Source organism: Meleagris gallopavo, chromosome 5 (assembly GCF_905368555.1).
Source record: "Meleagris gallopavo chromosome 5, MGAL_WU_HG_1.1, whole genome shotgun sequence".
Classification (NCBI taxonomy): Eukaryota; Metazoa; Chordata; class Aves; order Galliformes; family Phasianidae; genus Meleagris; species Meleagris gallopavo.
In genome coordinates this window covers 18,623,498-18,638,284 of record NC_139408.1, presented here as the reverse complement: position 1 = coordinate 18,638,284, position 14,787 = coordinate 18,623,498, and the positions used below count along the sequence as shown (strand labels likewise).

The window sequence follows — 14,787 nt, the reverse complement described above, 5'->3', positions numbered from 1 at the left end:
TTCTCCCTTGGTTGGACGGATATCAGAACAGTTTACATAGCAACTGCCAAACCAACAAACATTATGCCTGCTGTTCACCAGGTACCTAACATCCATTTTGGGTTACCTTACTTCACTGAGCTGCCAGCTAAAGCTCCTCACGTCCCATTAAACAAACAGCCAAGATGCCTGTCAGGAGGGCAGGAACTCCTAAAAGAAGGATGCAGTTCTTCACAGAGGTTGGAAATTACTTCAAATGTCCAACACAATCAAGTGGTGCCTGTGAATCAGACAGTGCAAAATGCTTGTCCCTAAGACTGCAGCTCCTTCAGCTCTGTCAGTGCAACTATTGGATTGAGCAAGTCATGCAGTCTGTGAGAAAGTTGCTAAAACCATTTAGCAGCACTTCGTTTCATAATATTTTATGTTTTGAAACACCAGTGAGTAGCTACAGCTGATAACCAGGCTTAAAGAGACAAGATAATGACTTAGTGATAATTCTTCCTGTCCCTTTGCTATTTTCTTAATGTCTATTAAATAGCCAATTTTTTAAGCTTTTCAAAAAGGATAATTGGTAAAGAACTTTCCGGCAAAGAACATGATAACCTGCCCAGGGCATAGCTCCAAGCATTGCTATCTTCTCAGTCTGAAGTTGTCTTTTCTGAGATGAAATCTACCCAAGGATAATTCATAGGAAACCTCCACTTCCCCCACCCCAAAACAATCCTGAGCATCTTCCTCAGTCTACTAACATGCCTCAGAATAAAACTATTCATAGGACTCTCCCTGGTATGCCTTGTTTTGTGGAAAGATCTATCAGTGTTATAGGAGGACAGTTTGATCCAAGCTTCATACCACACTGAACAGGACAAATGCATTTCCTTGTTGCTTCATCAGTGAATCACTTAGGAGACAAAGTCGTCTTCCCAGGTCTGCTCTAACATGTGCCACAAACGAGCTTTTCAACACAAAATAATTGTGCAGCAAGCCAAACATAAAGCACTGTGCCACTGATCACACTTCGGGGTCTCCCTGGCCCTTCGCAAAAAGTTGCAGACTATAGAGGCTGGTGTACAGTTGTAAGTTGCTGATGGAGATATTTTCTGTCTCCTAGCTGAGGTGGAAGGCACGTATCTTTTATTTCCTTGGAGCTTGAAGAAATCACACCCAGAGTAGATGATGGATTTGAGGTCTCTTCCTCTAACTGCTCCTTGTTCACTCTGAAGAAAACTGATCCACAGCTCATAGCTTCTTAGCTGCAAATGTACAGATTGCTGTTCTGCACTGCATTGGAGTAACCTTAAAACCACTTTGAAAGCTTGCTGGAATAATCAGCATGCAGAAACACTGACAGTTTCACTCTTTCCCCCCCCACCTCCCACACCAAAGTTCATTGAAAGGCTTTGTTCCTCCTTGAGGATTTTACACTCAAACATTTCTGAACCAGGTACCTTACATGCTTCCCTTTGTTGTACTCATGGGCGTGATTCCAGTGCCTTGCACGCTGTTTGCAGCTGATACAAAACACTACTGAAGCAGGATGGCCCCAGGTGGTAGGAACGATGACACAAATGGTACCCCCCTTGCTCTTTCTTATGGCTCCCATACTCCTCCTTGTACACTTCAAGAGCTCAGCAACTGCTTTTCATAGCCAATCAAATTCCCCTTCTACTACTTTAGTACTCTCCTGCTTTTTAATTCCTTTCATTTTCCTTTTCCCTACACCCTCATCTGAACACTTCATAATTTTGATCTCTTTCTCTTAAAGAGGCAACGCCAGGTCTTTTCTGTCTGAAATCCAGCTTAGATCCCTGCAAAAGGCTGAATGCACTATGCTGTCAGCTACAACAGTGTGAAACTACACCATGAAATGTTGTTTTCCTGTTATAGCTAACGCATATTCACAACGATAGTTTCAAAGCAACATGAATTGCTTTAGAATGTCTCTCATCCAGCAATGCCTAGGCTTGTCCCTGCTTAGCTGGAAAGCTGACATCTCCGAAATGAAACACCTTAAGATGATTTACTCTCCTTTATAATTCAGTATAATGAGTGTATCAGCTTCTTTGCAGCCCTACAATCTTCCCTATGAGCAGATGGTGTTCTCCCCTGCAGTATGATATCACTATGTTTTCCAAAAGACTCACTGGGGAACTTATTCTCTATTATCAGCAAGAATTAATATACAGAAAGTGTATTTTGAAGATCAGTCCTTGCTCCAGTATCCCATGCACAAACAGGTCCAGTTGTATAATTAAATAGGCCATCTGAGTACCGGAAAGGTTGTATCCAAAAACACAACTTTCTAAGGACTGTGAACAATGCTGATAAAGATCAAGTGGCTAATTGTAAGGAACAACCTCCAAATTGCCTCTGGATGAATAAATCACAGTGGGTGATCCAAGCATATTTTCACATGGATACTGTCTCATTCACGGAAGCAGGGAGCTGGAAAACATCAGGAGTGAGTTCCAATTGGCTGGAAGGGAATGAAAAGATTTGAATTTCAGTAGGGATTATGTCATAGTTTTGTGCAATTATTTCTAGCTGGTGGAACTGCTGCAAGGATGAGGAGGCCCAGAAAGTAGGACTGGAAATCTACAATCTCTAGTACTTGGAGTTGGCTAATGAGCTGCTCTTGTTATGATTTACTTTGACACTTCCAGAATTAATGTCAAGACTGGCAAAGATCAACAGTGAGAGGAGATTGAGCTTCCAGGATCAATAATCATTGTGGTAAATTGTCATCTCAGTATTTCTGCATGAGATGTGGCTGGAGCTGGGCATGGAACTGAGAGAATGTGTCATTACAAGAGCCATAGTGGTAGACAGATAGTTTTCTCTTTTTTGAAAGAAGAGGAAGGACAGAAAGAGTTAATCCAAAATTCTTGCTGGCTAGCAAGCTGAATGACAGCTAATGCAAACACAGGGGGGCATTTTGGGGGAAGAATCCACATTATTCATCCAGTGCTTTTATTTGTTACTGAATGCTGGTTCCTCAGAAACATTTAAACAACTGTGAGAGCTAACAAATACTGAAATCATTGTGACATGAGCACCTTTGTGGAGCTGGCTGTTATTAGCAAGCCAGGCTCAGGGAAAGCACCTGCGATGGGTTAGAGGCTGGTGATAAGAGGCTTCTGCATAAATTCTCACCCAGTCAGTGCTAAGTCTAGTGATGAGCATGGCAGGGGAAGAGCAGTGCTGCCTAGGCATGTGGTTTTAGCTGTTCAGGGCTGTTCTCCAAAGTCCAAGACTTTACCTTTTCCAAAAAACACTGCTCCCACTGTGAACACTTTCCTATCACAGTGCCCTTGCCCATTCCTGTAGAGATCTGCTACAGTGTTTGCAAGTATTTTTTTTCTCTGCTTTGAGAATCTTGCTTTAAAAAAAAATTTTTTCAACTCAAGCTTTGTGAATCTTTGCTTTCCTTGATCACCTCCTTCTAATTCCTGCTTGTAGACTTGCAACCCTTCTCTTCTTTCACCTAAAACCCAGACCCTGCCAGCTCTAAAAAGTGCTGAGGCATGACAAAGACAGGCAAGCAAACCAGATATCACCAGCCTGTTCAGGCATGACCTATGTACACACAGCACCCCCATGAAGCTTTTCCTTCAGAGTCCTGACCAAGACCACCTGCCCTCCAAAGCAGTTCAGCTCCCAGCAGACTGCTCCTGCTGTGGGAAAGAATGACTGTCACAAAGCAAAGCTGATGGCCTTGAGCCTTGTCTGCTGTCATTTACATCCAGCTCTTGCCAGACTCTAGAGGAGAGCAGTTGAGCTGCTTGTCAGTGTGGGGCTTCCTACTCAGCAATGATCTCCAGTGTGGGAGAGGTGGGAGCTTTAAGAAGGTGGTGAAAAAAAAAGGAAATGTCCTTATGGGAGATCCCTTGAGTGTCTGTTAGCATTTATTCAGGAGAGCTGGAGCTGAGAGTCGACCTTGAGAGCATGAAAAGGTGCCAGGCTCTCTCTCTCTCTCTCTGTGGAGCTCCGTGTAGGAACAAAGCTGAAATGATTACAGCTCCAGAAGGGTGTCAGCAGGGTCACAGAGAGAAAGGCATTCCCACCACAACTGACATTGCTTGCTCTGTGTGGTGCTAGTCAGAGCAGGTTTCTCATGTCAGTCACTTGGCACGAGGCCTGCATGGAATTACTCACCAGCAACAGCACCTTTCTGCCCCAAGAACTATGGTGGCAGCACCCAGCATCCTGCTCCAGGACCTCAGGTACCCAATACAGCCATAAACATGCTTACGGTGCCCATGAACCCAGCCTGCAGAGAGCTTTGAAGTCAGAAAGGAGCTAGAGCAGGAGGTTGGGACTCCTAAAGCATGAACGTAGAGGCAGGTTCTCTCCTTGCAGTGTGACATGACACACAGAGGTGGCTATTTCATCAAACCCACTGTCAAAGTCATTTACTTGACTGAAAGTCCTGCTGACTGCTTATGAAGAGAAATAAAATAGGAATTCTCCTGAGCAGTCTGAGCCACAGCCTCCAGAATTCCCCCATCTCATTCCCTCCCTAAAAGAAGGCAGCTGTTCCACTAACATTTTGACAGCCAGCATCCTTATGCTTTTGGCTAAAGTTAGTACCTGTAGGCTTATGTGTTAGGCATTAGCCATCTCTAGACTCCTATGCCAAGCTGCAGAGGGATGATGTCTGAGAACAGCCAACTGAATCCTCCCCCACATCAGATATTCTCTGGCAGCAAACCCTCTGAGAACCTGGGGCATCCTCACATGTGGGTGTGTACTGGGGTCGGAAGGGATAAGTGTAGGGATAAATGGTGTCAGAGATTTGTGGTGAACTCAGAACTCAAGAGCCCAGACTAAAAAAAAAAGCCATGAGTGAAAGTGACAGATTTTCTAAGTCTGAATTCTGAAAAGCTCCTTATGCACAGGGCACTGCAAAGTGAAAGATATAAAACAGGCTAATTACAGAAATATGAAAGGGGAATGGCCCTGTTGATTCATTAGGTGGCCAAACAGAAAGAAATTCCTTAAAAGACAGAGGGCAATGCTCTGATGTGCAAAGGGCATCCTGCTACCCCACAGTAACTGCTAAGCTGCTTGCAGGTGATTCCCCATAACTTCAGTGCTTTGTGTTCAGCACAGAGTTAAGTGCTCCCACATTGGCTCCATCACCTCAGTGCAAAACAGCACTGCTGAGAGCAGTGTGTAGGATTATGTAATGGTATAGTTATTTAATGTTGATTTCTGCACAAAGCTGGGTCAATTTACTGGCAAATTTAGTAGCAGTATCAGGAGATAACAGCTCTTCTCCTAGCTCTGCCACTCACTCACTGTTTGCCTTCTGCTAAATCACATATTTCTGTGCTGCAGCTTCCTCAGTGAAATGCAGACGTTTAAAATTCAAAAATACAAAGACTATAAACTTCATGAACAGCTATATAATGATACTCAGGTAGGCAGACTTGCCCTCACAACAGAAGTTAAACCAAGAAAACGATTTTGCTTAAATCAGAGGCTTTTAGGCAAAAAAAAAAAAAAAACCAAAACCAACCCAAACCTGATAGGAGTCATCACTATTGACTTCAGCAAGGCTGCCCACAGACAGAAACCGTAAAATTTCAGGACCTGAATGAATATTGGAATGGTTTTATATTTGTAAATTTACTTCTCAAACTGATTTGTTTGTTTTCTGCTGGAAGTTTTAAAAAATATTTAATCAGAGGGGAAAAAATAACTTTTAATTCCACATCCTCTGTGTGTCATAGTCCCTCCAGGAACAACATCTTGGGGCTGTGATTTCTAGGGCTTCCATGATCTCCAGCTCCAGTGCAGCTCGCCAGCCATACTGCTGTGGAGCCAGAAATCCCTAAAGCTCAGTATCCAAAAGCCTAATGCTAAGGTTCCCTGTGTATCTCTTCTCTGGCTACAGGGCAGCTGTGGCCTTTATCAGCATGCTGGTACCATTTGGTACCATTCCCAGGAGAAAAGAATGGCAGTTAGGCTTTCCCCTAACAAAATACCAAATGCTGTTCAGGCTTTTTCTGGCAGTTACTGGTCTGGTTTTGTCTACAATGATGGCACTATGTGTCCCAGAGCAGGTCTGTAGCTGCCTTACAGCAGAAGACATATGGCAGGGAACTAAGATTCTATACTCTCCAGTTTATCACCAAGTGCAGAAATGTGGTCATTTTCAGAGTTCAGCCTCTGCTGAGCCTGCCAGCACACCTTATATGAAAGCAATACTACAGGTGAATAGAATTTTTCCCCCCAAATCACTAGAAAATAAAGTATGCTATATACATTAGCATAAATCAGCCTGAAATCTGAACTCTGACTTGGGAATATGCAACAAAATCAATGTATTTAGCAGCAGCATTAAAAAATCCTCTAACCTATAAAATTACTAGCTCTTTCACCCAGTCTTCCAGGGAGGAAGAAAATGGAGATGTAAACCTTGCATTAGTAACAGCAAGGACAAAAGATTTATTTCAGGTATGCAATCTTTTATTGAATAGGATGTGCAAAATTTAGAGATGATATATGATTTATGTGAGGGGGTATATATTATTTAATGAGGAAGTGGGGGAGAGGAAGGCTGCAGAAAAAATGGTTTTCATTTAATGAAAGGATGCTGGGACAAGAGCAAATGATAGTTCTATCAGGCAATACTTGAAGGACACTGAAGAGAGAATAATGTGGCCTTAGAGATCATCTAATTTATCTCAGTAGTGATGAAATGAGCATGAAAACTATTTCTAAGTAGCAGATAATTCAGATCTGAGGAATGTCTCCTAGTCATAATTGAAAGGGAAGAGGAATTTGCGCTGTTTTTATTAATAATGGAACGTTTGCTTAAAAATTCAAGAACTCTAGTCTAGTTCTTCTCAGAATGCAGAAAGTATCTACGAAACATGGAACCATTTTTATATTTCATTTGGGACAGAAAGTTTTTTCTGTTTTCCATGACATAAAGTAAGAGACAAAAAGGATAATGAGTTTTACTGAAGAAGTGTGAGCTACCACATAGACACTTGCGGCAGCTCTGCTTTTTATTCTCCTAACAGCAGTTGTCACAGTTCAGCATTCCTGCTGAAGCTGTCCCTAGCCACCAAGTTTTACACCTTTCTACTTCACTTTCTTATGAATGGTACGGAGCTCTATCAGGCCACTTGCTGTCTCATACACTGTAACAATCAGAAAAATCAACATGATGTAACAGTGATACAGGAGAAGTAAAAACAAAGGGACAAGCACAATAAAAAGGTGCTACAAAGAAGAAGTACTCACCAATCTCTGAAGAGCTAGGCTCACAACAGAAGCTCCACAGAAGAGGGATCTCCAAGCAGAGATCCTTCCCCAGTGGCAGTCAGCCCTTAAATGAGATCTAAGAGAGGTGCAGCCAGGCTCCATCCCTTCCTGTCACACAGCAGAATTGCCTTCACCTGTGCTCCCAGGGCTGGCCGGTCCTTTCCCCAGGTGCTCAATCAGTGGTTCAGGCTGTGACTCAGCAGTTCCCATACAACACCAAAGTGACAAGGGTTGTCTATGTGCCCGTATGGGTTAATTATGGAACTTTTGAGGAACAACACTGTGTAACAATTTATGGAAAAGTTAGAATTAAAGAAGTCTCTGAGCTCACAGTTGGTTTGGTACTGCCAGCCTTTTCTCTCCAAAATCTATTCCTTTTTTTTTTCTAGCTGGATTTTCTGTTTTCAAATGCTGAGATAGATCATTTCTATTTACATTTTACTACGCCATTCAAGCACTTATCAAGGAGGCTTTTATAGAGTTTTTCTTAATAATTCTGTTCTTCATTTTATCCTGCCTAAACATACCTCTTTGTTTTCCTTTAGACCCTTTAGATGTTTTGTTGCATCCTTCCTGGTCTTAGACTATTGCAATTTTTAGTTTTGCATGACTGGAGTAATCATTTTTAGCTCCTAATCTCTTCTCAAGTTAATTTTCTCTTGACTTTAGTTTTACCTTCCCCCGAATTTTCTCAATTTTTTTTCCACGGTTCTAGAAATAAAGACCCCAGAGTCTGTATAGGTGTGATGGCACCATGGCATAAAGAATGGGATCAGCTTAGACACACTTTCTGAGTTACTCAGACACTTTTTGGCAGACCTTTCATGAAATCTCCTTCATACTTGGTTGTCCATTACCATCTGGTAGAGTAATTTTTCAGCCAAACTGAAGGGGGAAGAAAGCTATAGAGCTCATATTCAAAACAGCAGAGTCAGATACTAGAGCAACTGTGTGTGACTTTCAGGCCAGATAATACAGCTGAAAATACATTCAGCTGTGGTATAGAGATGCAGGGAACATCTCAGGATTCAAGACCATGTTAAACTTAGAAAGAAAGAATGAGCTTAAATAACTATCTAAATAGAATATAAAGTGATTACCTGTGCCTTCAGTTCACAGACTGGGACAGACCACAGGGAATCGTGTGTTACAAGAAGAGACAACCAGCAGATAGAGGCATGGGCAACAGCAGCACCGTGTCTGTTAATAATACTTGGCTGTTTTGCAATCAGAGAAACCTCACAGTGACTCTGTGACACGAGTGGATATGAACTAATGCTTATAACGTCCTTGTGAGGAAAGGGGCGCTCTCTTTTGATAGATGCAGCAAATGAAGCAACTTACCCATGACTGCAGTTTTTTAGCTATATTAGATCTCATGACCTTCTGCCTCCATATCCTCTACTCTAGTCCATAGTTCCTAAATGCATCTGTGCACAAAATGCTGAATTTATCTCATAAGTAAAACCAGAGTTGTTCCAGCTGGGTAACGTTGGCACAGAGAAACTCTAAAGAAAGTCTGGCAAGCAGAGCAAATCACAAGGGCTAGAAACGGAATATCTTAATCACTTAGGAGACAGAACAAGAACAAATACTCTCCGTTTCTGGGCTAAAAGTAAGTGTAGCTTGGGTAAGTTTTTTCCAGGATGGACGTAGAATACAAAAGCACCAAAAGATTTGTTTGGCAGAGCTGTACTAGAATGGAAGCAAAACCTGTATTTCTGATAAAAAGGAGTACTCCAAGTGGCATACGGATGTTTCTAATAACCTTTTTTTCCTTTGACAAGCTGAGTGTGACTTTGTACTGAAAAAGAGAAATAGAAATGTGGTGCAATGAATTGATGTCCAGAGACAGATATGAAGAAGTGACTGGGAATACAAAGATCGTGACTAGAATGACAAGCTTTCTGAGGGTTTAAAATCTATGCTCCTATTATTTCCCTTTCACTTATGTATTTGCCTGTATATACATATATATATGAGTGAATATATTTCATATGAAAAATATAATGTGCTAGGAATGAATTTTATTGAACTTTTGTCATTCTTAGATGATACTGATGCAGATCACTCATTAAGAAAAAATGCTGAGCTCCTTTAACTGGATGTGTTTTGATTTGGAGTAGTGAGTCAGAACCCCTCTCTAATGCTTACATGTTAGACAGTTCTTCTTTCCAAGGCTTGTACTTAGTAGTGCACAAATGATTCTGCCAAACCATTGTTTGATGTCTGTAGTAATCCGTAAAATGAGAGGAGTATCTATGGCGTCTCGTTCTTGGGAGTACTACTGCTTTAGAACAGTTACTCACTCAAGAATCTCTTCCGTATGTGAATAATTGAATAGTCCATGCTCCATTATAAATAGATGCAGTCATGTGTGTTCTGAGTAAGGATTACAGGCCTGAGGCCTTAGAAAAGTTTTTCCTCTGCAAATGTAAAGATCACAATTTGGCTGTAAGCGACATTCTTTGTGTGTCCAGATCCAGTAGCTACAAGGCAAAACACAAAAAGAAGTCAAATTCTAAAAATATAAAGCAGAGATGATCTTGGTAGCATTCATCTATCTATCTTCAATAGAGAGATGCAGCTTCTGGGTAAAAAACCCATATGCGTAGCTACATCTTGCACAGAATCCCTTCTTCTGCAGTTTTCCACAAAGAATGGCCAGACAAAGTCAGAGACTTTGAAAGAGATGGGCAACTGTGTGTACACTGGAACCTGTATTTCCTACATTTAATTTCTTATTTCTCCATTAATGCAGAAAATTGGTACTGAAAAGTGACTTGGAGAAGGGCGTTCTTTGTCTCTGATAATGGAGAAAATAGAGCATCAAATGAAGTTATCAGTGGCAAGCTGAAAATCAAACTTATGAAGGCAGTGCATTTTTCACACTATGCTTACTCTGCAGGACTCGTTGCCACAGCATATGATACCAAGTACGTAGCTGACTTTGGAAAACACAAATTAACATTAAAAAAGTCCCCAGAGTATGTTATGCCAAAGATACCACTGTATTTTGAGCCTCGATTCACTAAATGCTCCTAGATTAGGTCAGGAAAGCATTCTATATGCTTGCTCTGTTTTTATATTATTTTTACAAATCTGCTATTTGCTGCCATTGAAGGCAGAATTCTGTGCTGGATGGAGCTTCAGTCTGATTTAGTATGGCTAACTGGATGTTCTCAGAGAAATCTTGTTTAGGATGTTTAGTATTTGCTACTGCAGTAGATAAATACCCCCACTGTCTTTTGGTATTTTCCCAATAGAGCAACCCTGTGGAAAGGATAAATATCACAGTTTGGTAAATATCAAGGTACCTTTTTAATGTCATTTTAATAATGTTTGATCTGTACAAATAACAATGCTTTTCTATTTCAGTGAGGTTATCTCAAAAAATATATAAACTTGAAAAGAAGACTTTGAAAATTTGAAGGAATTTGAATATAAGTCTTTTAAGAAGTTTTCTGTTGACCATGCATGGTACTTAATTCAAAGTCTCTCCTTAGGACAGTATTTTAAGCAAATGAAAGCTGTAACAGTACAACACACACTTATGCATATGATCATTTGAGTAATGCCATTGAACTGAATGGGTCTAGGGATGTTTTCAAAAGTTACATATACGTAAGTGTGTGTAGAACTGAGGTTTAAACAACTCTCTGAAATTTTTGTAATTTTGTCTTGCAATTTTTACTCCTGCCCATTTTAATTGGTTTTTCTATGTTCTAAAGAATCATCCTAACACAGTCCTGTTTTTGTAATAAAGTGGATTTTTTTGAAATATCTGAACTGTCAGTGGTGATGTGTAGGACTCCAGGTGCTCCCGCTCATGGTATTGTGGAAGGAGATGACTTTAAATACGGGGCCCAGGTTTACTTCAAGTGCAACGCAGGTTACAGTTTAAAAGGCAGCCGTGTTGCCTACTGTCAGCTTGATGGGATTTGGTCAACACATCATCCCGAATGTGGTAAGGTCACTTTAAGTTTTGATTCCTATCAAATGTTTCAGACATGGTATTCACATTAAGCTAGAATATGCAAATCTCACTTGAAATTTGGTAGATGGTCCATGGCTTAGCACGATGTTCTATGTCATCCCACCTTTAAGAAGCAGTAGGAATTCTTATTTCATTCTGCTGAAGCCCAAGCCCTTAAGACTTGCTAATAAAAAGGTCTAAATGAAATCAAATGACTGAAAAATAATCTCCTCAAAAGCATATATCCTCCTTACACACAAACAAAAATTTCTAGAACCAAAATCAAATAAGGGACTTTGTGCATCAATGAATAGCTACTTCCATTGCTATGTACCTTTGCTATCTTCTCTGCAGAAGTGTGGTGCTCTCTGTGGAGTGATTGGGGCTTATTGCGTGAAGAATAGACTCTTATGTCAGCGTTCCTATCCTAAGCAAAAATTATTAAAAGAGGAACTTCTGTTCATTCTTGCTGTGCAAGTTCACATGCCTATGGCAGATCTACCATTCATGTTGATCCATCTGTGAAATCCCCAGTCCCTTCTTCACTTCCAAAGAGATTAATTTAGTTCAGCTGTTTCATATTGCACAATTTTATTTCCATATTCCAGAACACTTCATATCAATTTGAATAGCACTTTCACAAGTGTGCAGTGGCAAGCAATGCAGATTTTGTGGAGAGTGTTGTGTGAGTGTTGTGAAACAGCTGTATATAAGTTCATTTGACAAGCAAAGGCATTCCTCTGTCTAAAAAGAACACCTCCAATTGCAATAAATGCAGTAGGTTCCTGCTGCATGATGTCTCTGGCTAAAGATCTAGTGAAATGTGTCTTTAGACTTGGCTGTTACTGAAGTGTTGGTGGTGTGATTTGGGTCTCTCCTTCCCAGATGTTTTCTCATTATTTTTAATCCATCAGAAAAACCATAACCTTGAGCTGATAGCGGAAGAGAATTATGATTCAAGTTAGTGAAATAAGAGAAGGCTTTCATTGACTTAGGTACATTTGGAAACCTATGCTCTGCTCATCACAGGATGCCTCTAGGCTAGATATCTGTACAGAAACTGGCTTGCAAATAAAGCATTATACTGCGGGTGTATTCCTGCAGTCTTTAGCTACTGTCAAGTTACAAGTCAACTATGGTTCACATAGCCTGTGAGGTACACAGCAGAAAGACAGATCCAGATGAAAAGGAGATGAGAATCATAGCACCATAGAAACACACAATCATAGAATTGTAGAAAGACTTGGGTTGGAAGAGACCTCAAGGATCATCAAGTTCCAACCCCCCCACCACAGGCCAGTCACTAGATCAAGTATTAGATCAGATTGCCCGGGGCCCCAGTCAACCTGGCCTTAAACTCCTCTGGGAACGGGGCATCCACAACCTCTCTGGGCAGCACCTCAGCACTCCCTCAGTAAAAAACTTCCCCTTGACATCTAAACTTCCCCCTGACATGAGGCTTGGCTTTTCCCTTTCTCCTGACTTAGAAAGGGAGCTTAGTCCAGCTATCCTTGTTTTTTTTCAGTATGGCTTGTAGAAAAGTATTTAAGTACATATATAGCCTTCAGCATACACTAAATTCTAGTGTTCCTTCAGCATATACTAAATTCCAGTGTTAAAGTGCTGAAAAATACCATTTATTTGAATTATCTGCTCCATATTAAGAGAAGATACCCTTCATAGAACACCATACTGCCACAGTTCACTACGTGCTTACATGCTTTGTTGAGCTGGGCCCTGAAAACATGAGGATACAGGATCAGGTCAGGGCCGTACCTATACACTACTGCTGTCCTGATTACACAGAGATTTAAATAAATACTTGAGTGTTTTGTTATGCATTGGTGCTTTTCTGAAGTGAGGCATCACAAAGGGAATACTGTCATCTAGATTTAGGCCAAAAATTTAAGTTTATTCTGAGAAAAATAAACAAAAACAGCAAATAAAACGAAGGGGGAAATATTGGGAAGGAGGAAGTAAAAGAGGTTTTATATGCAGTATGCCTATGAATTTGCACATTAAACTTTTAGTATCAGTAAAAAAATATATATGTTCTCTTTAAATTCCTTTATTTTCCTGGATTATTGGGATCTCTCTAAGAGACCAAAATGCAACCAAAAGCAAAATTTAGTAGTCTAGCTTTATTATCCAAGACCAGTGGAGTCCTGAAAGTGTAGAAATGGGAAAAGGATGCCAAAGGCTTGTTTTGTGCAAATTGCTTAAGTGCATACTTTTATGTCCTTGAATTAGTCCTGTTAACGACAACGGGATGTTAACATCACGTAAAGTCAAGTTTCTTCTTCAGAATTGCCAGCCAAGTTTTAAAGACTTTTAAAGACTTTTAAAGGAGAATCTCATGCTTTCAGCAAAGACAAAACGTGTATCATTAACACACATCTGTATTATCATCGCTTCTTTAAAGTCTGATTTTCTTCAAAGACTGATGGGTCATATGGGACAGATGGGTCATAGAGAGGCATGTTTAATGAAGCATGCACTGTATTGCAACATCTGAATGGAATGTCAAGCAATCTGATGGGTGAAAATAATGCTGTGAACTTCATAAAATGGTTACTGTTTTTCCCCCTGCTGTTAGTTCTAGATGAAAAAAGCTGCTCAGATCCTGGTGGCCCACTCAATGGCTACAGAAGAGTAGTGGAAGACACTGGGCTCTTGAATGGACGCTATGCAAAAACTGGCACAGTCATTGCTTTCTTTTGTAACAACTCCTATGTTCTTAGTGGGAATGAACAGAGGACCTGCCAAGACAATGGAGAATGGTCAGGGAAACAGCCAATCTGTATTAAAGGTAGTTTACAATCTTGGTTTTTTTTTTTTTGTTTTTTTTTTGTTTGTTTGTTTTTTAACAACAACTCATAAAAGCTGCTATTTTTTTTTTTTACTTGATTTTCTTTTGTGTATTTTAGACTGGCCAGAGAATCATTTGTTCCTATGAATAAACTTTCTAAACTTTGACACCTGATACTGAGATTGGTAGTTTGCCAGCTCTTACCGGCTGCTAAACTCAGCCAGGGAAGATGCCAGTTATTCCAGCAGATGTTTCCATCTTTAAAGATGGAGAGGAATATTCCCCTAGACCCTTATTACCCTCTTTATAGGATGAAATTTGTGTAAGATCATTACCGAAGATCAGCAGGGAATTGAAGCAGAAAGAAATAACTGCCTCATCAGAGTTCATGTGATAAGAAACAGCTCTCCTCTAACAACCCTTTTAAGTCAATGGGACAAGTCCTTAGTGTAAAAGTTTATAAGACCAAGACTGTAGATTGCAACCTTGAATGTCTGGTTTAGAAAATCACTTGAGGATGTGCTTAAACCATCTGCATTCATCAAAAACATTGAAACACATCTTTAAATACTTTGCTAGAAAGGGAATTATGCTGTTGACCTGGGGCTACTGTAAGTATGTCTGGAACCCTGAATGGATGAAGGGATTTGGGCTGGGGAACTGCCAAATTCATTCTCCCAAAGCATTTTTGGAAACACATGGTTGTTTTTTTTTTTTTTTTTTTTTTTTTTGTTAACTGAAG

General features: G+C 40.4%; 1 protein-coding gene across 5 annotated transcripts in view; it reads left to right on the top strand.

Annotated features, from left to right (window-relative positions):
- PAMR1 (peptidase domain containing associated with muscle regeneration 1) overlaps nucleotides 1-14,787 on the top strand; it is a 53,485-nt gene that overhangs the window by 31,923 nt on the left and 6,775 nt on the right. For 3 of the 5 annotated variants that reach the window (XM_085224571.1, XM_010711253.4, XM_085224570.1), the window contains 2 exons: nucleotides 11,027-11,227; nucleotides 13,833-14,045. In XM_085224571.1, coding sequence (XP_085080697.1) covers nucleotides 11,027-11,227; nucleotides 13,833-14,045 — 414 coding nt within the window. The remainder of the gene's footprint in view (nucleotides 1-11,026; nucleotides 11,228-13,832; nucleotides 14,046-14,787) is intronic. The other 2 variants (XM_010711254.4, XM_010711255.4) reach the window with 2 other exon arrangements.